General features: G+C 33.2%; 1 protein-coding gene across 1 annotated transcript; it reads right to left on the bottom strand.

Annotated features, from left to right (window-relative positions):
- Nucleotides 1-6529: 6529 nt before the first annotated feature.
- On the bottom strand, nt 6530-7303 carry LOC146996256 (heat shock cognate 71 kDa protein-like; the record flags this gene model as incomplete). Its single annotated transcript, XM_085821399.1, has 1 exon — nt 6530-7303. A coding segment is annotated over one exon (774 nt), but the record flags the coding sequence as incomplete, so codon positions are not given.
- Between the last annotated feature and the right edge of the window lie 849 nt (nt 7304-8152).

Raw genomic sequence — 8152 nt, 5'->3', positions numbered from 1 at the left:
TCTACGTCTACTCATTCTCGAGTTATTCGAGATACGTATCTCACGAAACGAAAATACTTGAAAATACCGCTTATCTCTGTGCTGAATCTATTTTACAATCCGTTTTTATAAAAAAGTGCGCCATATATTTTAAGTCCAGATACTATGCCCAAACAAGTCATTCCAATTGATTTAAAGCGGTAGAAATGAATACTTTTCTTAAAATCTGCTACCCTAAATTTTTCGCAACTATAGTTCTTCATTTAACTCGTACAGGGAACTAGAAGGTCACAGTTTTGTAATTTCAATTCTGCAGAGCCGATTAACGGAATTTAGCTTGCATTTTTCATACCGAAAAAGCGCGTCTTATGATGCATCTTATTAATCTGTAATGATATTTTTAAATCAATTGATTAAATTAAATTCTACTAATATTGCTTAATAACGTGTTGGCGATTCTCTACCTAAATTGCATCCCTGTTCCTAAATTTTGGCGAAATCCTTTCTTTAGTATAAAATATATTAACCTGTTGGCGCCCGCCAAATCGCCAAACTCATAAATCTGTCATATTACATAAAGTCCTTAAGAACACTCCTGATGAGAAGATAGCGTCACCTCGTGATTTCAATTAATATCGCTGATTGGAGGAGCCTCGTGACGCACACATATGTATAAGTAGGGCTTCTGCTCAAGGTACGAGGAGAACGCTTGTGAGATGGATGCTAAAATAAACCTACCACTTTATATTCCAAAATTTGTCTCATTCCTGTTGCCCCGGCTGCACAAAACAAATAATGTATGAGAAATTACATTTCAGAAAGCCGGTAGGATACCACCTTCAAAGGGATTATCTAAAAAAGAAGATACCCCAAGGATTATACGGATAAAATGTTACGCACTTAAGATGAATTTGCCGCTGTGCGACTTCTATGTTTCTACATTTTTCTCTAGGCGTTCTTGCTTCAAGAGAATCATCCTTCTGTTACCTGTATTCTGGTATTCTGCAGATTATTTTACGTCCAGAGAAGCACCCTTCTGCCCCCTGTGATGCGTGATCTGTGTTTCCATCGAAAGTTCGTCGTTCATCAAATGTGCTCTTACCGTTGACCTACTTTTGAGGATGGAAATCTTTCCCTACGTCAGCGGCGTTCTGTGTTGCTCTCGAGAGCTTTGTGCTTGTGTGGTGATTGATCGTGTTTTGCGAAAATCTAATTAAGAGTGCACAAAAATGTGTATTTTCGTGTCGATTTCATCACTCGTATTCTCGTCACAATAAGTCAAACAGAAGCAATTAGTAAAAAGATTGGCGATGCAAATGATATTATTACTATTGAATTATAATTACTGATTTAATAATAGTGTTTTTCTTTTGAAAATTTAAAAAAGTATTATTTTGGTATAAATGTATTTTAAATTTGGTATTTAAAGGATGTATTTTGGTTTTAATATATTTTTGGGAAAATTTCAAGAGTATTATTTTTAGTTAGTTCTCTGATCCTGATGATTCATTAAGGGCATCTAGCGCTGAACCTGAAACAAGTATAATTCCCTTTGACGCGCAGAATGATATGGATATAAATTCATGGCTTGTGTACTTTAACAAAACTCATTTAGATAAAGATGAAACGTGGAAGCTTAATAATGTAGCTCGATATCTAAAAGGTAATGCACTTAGCGTATATGTCAAAAACTGCCATAAAATTACTAAATATGTGGAATTAGTCCAAATTTTAAAAGAAAATTTTTTCGACTCCACTTTAACTACGTTTGGTGATTTTGCCAATTACAAGTACAATCATAAAGAGGACATAAAGCAATATTTTCGCAAAAAATTAGATATTGGTAAAAAATTAAATCTAACTCATGAAATGATCTTGGAGGGTCTGACGGATGGCCTTCCTATAGAATTAAAATCCTTAATGACGGTCAACGCACCCTCTGACCCTATCTCTTGGCTTACTCATGTCCATAAGCTTATTAGGATTAGCGAAAATCAACAAATCAAAAGTGCACCTACCAGATTTGTTACTCCGATTGGGAACAGTCCACAAGATTATAATCGATTTAATAGAAGTAGAATTTCAGCTACTGTGAGACAAGATTCTCCTAGACCCAACAATTTCCAACGTTTTCAGAGACCAAGTAATTTTTATAATCGGTTCAGTGGTCCAGGATTTACAAGCCATCATAATTATAATTCTCAAAATACATTGCCATTGCCACCCAGTCCCTGTAGACTTTGCATCCGGAACGGAATCCCAAATGCTTTTCACTGGTTTAAGGTTTGTCCTCTCAGAGGGGAGAGATCTGAAACACCTAATTGTTACGCCCCTTGCAATAGAACCAACCCCAGAAACCCCTCACAGTAGTTGACTATTAAAGGTGTCGGGATATTTGTCCAATAAGAAACGTCTAGAGTGTGTTGTAGACAGTGGTGTAACCTTATCAATAATTTCTTCCAAAACGGCTAGACAATTACGTTTAAAAGTACAAACAATTACGTTTAAAAGTATAAAGAGTTAGGTCATTTTCAGTAACCCAAACTAAAGGAAACATAATCGTTAACAAAATATGTTGTATACAAATGAAAATTGGATGGATTATTAACCAAATTACCTTGTTTGTTCTTGATAATAATTTGAATTATGTAATTTTAGGACTTTATGAATGCAAATTATTTGAGTTGAGTATTGATTGTAGTAATTTAAATATTAAACAGAGAGCTATTGTACTTGACTGCCATTTTGACAGCCGACCCATATCTCCACACCTCCAACTTCAAGGTGGTACAACAAATGTTTATCCATGTGTTAATAATGATGATGATGTAAGAAATTTTCCAACCTGTAAATATCGACTACAAATTCAAAGGAATTAGTTTCTCAGTCTAACATTTATGTGAAAAATGCTGTTTCTAATACTGTCGATAACAAAGAGTATAACGTAAAAAAATTGTTAAATGATTATTCATCTGTGTTTTCTAAAAATAAGTATGATGTAGGAAATATTGATATTGAACCTCAACGAATTAATTTAAATTCTGATTTGGCTGTATCATTAAGACCTTATAGAACATCCCCTATGGAAGAAGAGGAAATTAAGACCCAAATTGATCAATTATTACAAGCAGGTATAATTAAAGAAAGTTGTAGCCCATATTCGTCCCCCGTGACTTTAGTATTTAAACGTGAGAAAGGTAAGAAAACTAGATTGTGTATAGATTATCGAAAATCGAATTCCCTGGCTAAAACAGATGCAAACCCTCTTCCTCGCATTGACACTTTGTTAGACAAATTAAGTAAAGCAAAAGTATTTTCTACAATTGATTTGAGATCTGGTTTCTGGCATATCCCGATTCACCCTGCAGATACTGAGAAATCAGCTTTTTGCACGAATTTTGGATTATTCGAATGGTTAAGACTCCCTTTTGGTTTCAAAACTGCACCTGCAATTTTTAACAGAACAATTAGACGAATATTAACAAAAAATAAAATTAATTTCGCTTGCAGTTACTTTGATGATATAATCGTTTACTCTTCCTCTGAGAAAGAACATTTAGAACATTTAAAAATTTTATTTGAGGTGTTTAAAGAGGAGCATATTAAATTGAATCGAAACAAGTGTGTGTTCGCCAGAGATCAGATCACATTTCTTGGCTATGAAAAAAAAATGGTAGAATAATTCCCGATAACCATAATATAGAAGTTATTAAGAAACTTAAAAAACCCCAGTAACACCAAAGAGTTACAAAGAGTTTTGGGAAGTGTGAATGTGTATCATAGATTCATTCCGAATTATGCAACTATTAGAGCTCCATTAAACAGACTCTTGAAAAAAGATGTCAAGTGGGAATGGGATGACTAATGTCAAAAAGCTTTTGACGAAATGAAAGGAATACTGATTTCCAAACCTGTTTTACAATTGTATGATTCCAGTAGGCCATGTCATATTTTTGTTGACGCTTCTCAAACTGCTGTTGGAGCTGTTTTGAAACACCCAGATGAAAATGATGTCCTTCACCCTGTATCATATCATTCCCGAACTTTAAGAAATTATGAGAAAAATTATACGATTACTGAGTTAGAATGTTTGGCCATAGTAGATGCCCTAGACAAATTCTATTACTATCTGCATGGACAAAAATTTGTTATACATACGGACCATGCGGCCCTCGTTTGGCTCAAAAATGTTAAAAATTTAAAAGGTAGACTCTTCCGTTGGTCACTCAAACTACGTATGTTCAATTATGAAGTAAAGTATCAGAAGGGCTCTACCAATATTGAAGCTGACATGCTTTCTAGACATCCTGTTTCACAGCACCTCCAACATTATGTACATTTACTTGATAGAAATGAAATAATCCAACAACAAAAAACTGATAATGTCTGCCGAAAAAAATTACCAAGAGATAAATGATATGATGGTAATTAAGAAAAAGAATTTTTATAAAATTGTAGTACCTAAATCTTTAAGATTAAAATTGTTGAATAAAACCCATGAAAATTTTGGTCACCCGGGAGTTCAAATTATGCTTAACTTAATCACCCCTCAATATTATTGGCCTCATATTAGCGAAGATATCGGAAATTTTGTTAAACATTGTCATACTTGTCAACTTAATAAAAAGAAAAAACAGAAAAAATTTGGTCTTATGCAAGTCGTACCCCCAACCGACAAACCTTTCGAATGTCTCTCTATTGACACTGTGGAAGGATTTAATTATTATAATTCTACATAAAAATATTTACATATAGTTATTGACCATGCAACAAGATATGTCTGGGCTTTTCCCTCGAAACGTGTAACTTCAGAAACCTATGCCAATTGTCTAAAACAAATATTTCAAATACAAGTCCCCGAAAAAATTCTGAGTGACAGGAATGCAGCCTTCACTTCCTCTACATTCAAAAAAATTCCTTAAAAAGCATAATGTTAAACAACTTTTAACTTCATCTCACCATCCCCAGACAAATGGTAAAGTAGAAAGAGTAAATCAATCAATAGTAAGTCGACTAAAATGTAAAGTAAATTCTTCTTCTAAAAAAGTACCATGGACTAAAGTGCTAGAGCAAGTTGTTATCGAATATAACAACTCCCCTCATACGGTAACTAAGTTCACCCCAGCATACTTACTATTTGGTAACCTCCCTTTTGAATCTCCAATTGATCAAAATAAATACCCTTCCTTAAATGAAGCAAGGGTTTTAGCAAAGAAAAGAAATATCGAATACCACCGAAAGAATAAAACTAGATATGACATCAGATTTGTAGAATCTAAATTTCAACCTGGAGATTTTGTCCTTTACGAGGAATTTGAATACCCAAATACTAGAAAATTGACTTCACCCTATTCAGGCCCTTGTCGGATTATGAATAAATTATATGAAGTTAATTATGAAATCGACAGGGAAAATTTTCACACGAAGAAACCAACTGAGATTGTACATGCGTCAAAATTAAGGTTCTATTATCCACCCGAGAACTTTAAATTACATCATGAATAAATCAAAATTTATAAATCAATAAACTATCCATAACCCTTCTTTTAGTTTTCATCCTGTTGTCCCCCTTACTAGTTGATTTATCTCTCAGTGTCTGAAAAGTTTGTCTGGGCTTTTCTTTTACTGGGCTCCTTCAAACTTGAGTTTCAGGTTCAATGCACTTTCCGTGTGGGAAACACTCAATTGAGGCTATACTACAAGTAGAGTACTATACCCTCACATTTCCTTGAGCTCATGTTTTCCTATGTTTGTGTTATAAATTGTAGCAACAGTTGAAAAAGTTAAATTTCAGTTGTTAAAATTTCTGAATTTCATTTTATGTTTCTGCAGCATCGTGTACAAAAAACTGGTATGGATGTTGGAAGTTAAATTTTGTTTTGTTATCATTAATAAGAGAAAAATAGAGTGACAAAATATGTTAAAAACCTGGCAAAATGTGTATTTTCAACAAGAGTATAAGAGCTCTAGTATCGTGACATAAAAACTCAAATGTTTTCAGTGCCAATGCTAATCCATAATTCTAGCGCTAATTAAATGATCCGGAGATCTCCAAAGACCAGTAAAAGACTGGAGATGAGCCTGAATGACAACTCTAATGATTGTACGGACTCTAATGATTACACAAACTGTGAATGGCATGCCCTAAGATATAAACTCACAAATTCAGTTATATTACTATTTCCTATTGCCACGTAGCTAACCAGCAATATGTTATTAGTGCTTTATTTGTTCTGCACTTAGTTACTATATTATAATTTCATTAATAATTTATTATATTTTATATACTGTATTCATTATATTCAAATATTTTATGTCATATTTCATGTAAACATTTTGTGTGCCTTGAGATAAATCCAATCAGATTTCCTACTAACTTAATTTCCTAATAACTAAATTTTCTGCTCTCACTATCTGGACTGACTTGGGTCGACGGCCGCGACTGCAAGCCTTTTCAGATGGGGGGGATAATCTGTGATGATATTTTTAAATGAACTGATTAAATTAAATTCTATTAATATTGCTTAATAACGTGTTGGCGATTCTCTACCTAAATTGCATCCCTGTTCCTAAATTTTGGCGAAATCCTTTCTTTATCATTCGTAATAGTGATCTTGTTCTCTTTCCCAGTACTCTTATCTACAGCAGACACATTCAATATGCCATTGGCATCAATATCGAAGGTAACTTCAATCTGTGGGACACCTCTAGGTGCAAGAGGAATGCCAGTTAATTCAAACTTTCGAAGAAGATTATTGTCCTTGGTCATTGCACGTTCACCCTCGTAAACTTGGATCAAGACACCTGGTTGATTATCAGAGTAAGTTGTAAATGTTTGTGTCTGACGAGTTGGAATGGTTGTATTACGTTTGATGAAAACAGTCATTACACCACCAGCAGTTTCAATTCCTATAGACAGTGGGGTTACATCCAACAGCAACAGATCTTGCACTTGTTCAGATTTATCACCATTCAAAATTGCAGCTTGGACTGCAGCACCATATGCGACAGCTTCATCTGGATTAATACTTTTGTTAAGTTCTTTACCATTAAAGAAATCTTGCAGTAGCTTCTGAATTTTAGGAATACGAGTAGATCCACCTACCAGGACAATATCGTGGACTTGAGCTTTATCTAATTTTGCATCTCGCAAAGCCTTTTCAACAGGTTCCAATGTGCTTCTAAACAAATCAGCATTCAGTTCTTCAAAACGGGCTCTTGTTATGGTTGAATAGAAATCTACACCTTCAAAGAGAGAATCAATTTCGATGCTGGCTTGAGTACTTGAGGACAGGGTTCTCTTAGCCCTTTCACAGGCAGTATGTATGAGAAATTACATTTCATATATATATAGAGAGAGAGATATAGAAGACAGATAAATTTAAACACCTAAAACCAATATTAATTTGGAATCAAAGCAAGGCAATTCCCCAACAATATTAATAATCGCAACCTCGTATAAGAGTTTTAACACAATTATAAAAAATAATCGAAATTAAAATAAGAATTAATAATTGAACAAACTCGAAAAGTAAAAATGCGAAAGGGAAAATATACAAATTGTTAACATGTAAGAATTAATCTCCTTTTAAAGAGCTCGGTTACCCAAAGAAAGTTTTCTCGGTTACATGAAATTCGAATTCATATTACAAGAATATATTAAGTAAATAGTTCAGTATTTAAAATCATTTTCTGGGATTTGGATATACTTATGGATTACGAGGAAATGACGACGCCCTTATACTTATACTTATAGACTCCGCCCTAAGGGGGTCTGAAGTCTCGTAATTTTGCCTGAAAGGGCAATATTTTATGATTCATGCGGTGTCTCAAGAATAAAGCTTTAAATATTATAATGAATCATAAATAAATAATAATAAACGAAAGTCCTTAATACAAATTAGATGAAAAGACGAATGATTCAAATTTTATTGGAGAGCCAAAAGTGTTAATTTTACATTTAATTTTGAATAAAAGTCTAAACATTATAACGCGTTCGAAATTTTTTTTGAAATAATAATAATAAATAAAATTGTAATGAAAAATATAATCAAAAATTTTAAAATAAGTAAATCAAGTTCAAAAATACAATAATAATAGTAATAAAATAAATAATATAAAAATTAATGGTAAGGAAAGTAAAATATTAAGAAGAAATAAATATAAAATGTAA

Source organism: Stegodyphus dumicola, chromosome 7, assembly GCF_044657685.1.
Source record: "Stegodyphus dumicola isolate Sdum_Otavi_A_Nest chromosome 7, ASM4465768v1".
NCBI lineage: Eukaryota > Metazoa > Arthropoda > Arachnida > Araneae > Eresidae > Stegodyphus > Stegodyphus dumicola.
Note: the sequence above shows the minus strand (reverse complement) of the source record. Positions and strands in the feature narration are given on the sequence as shown.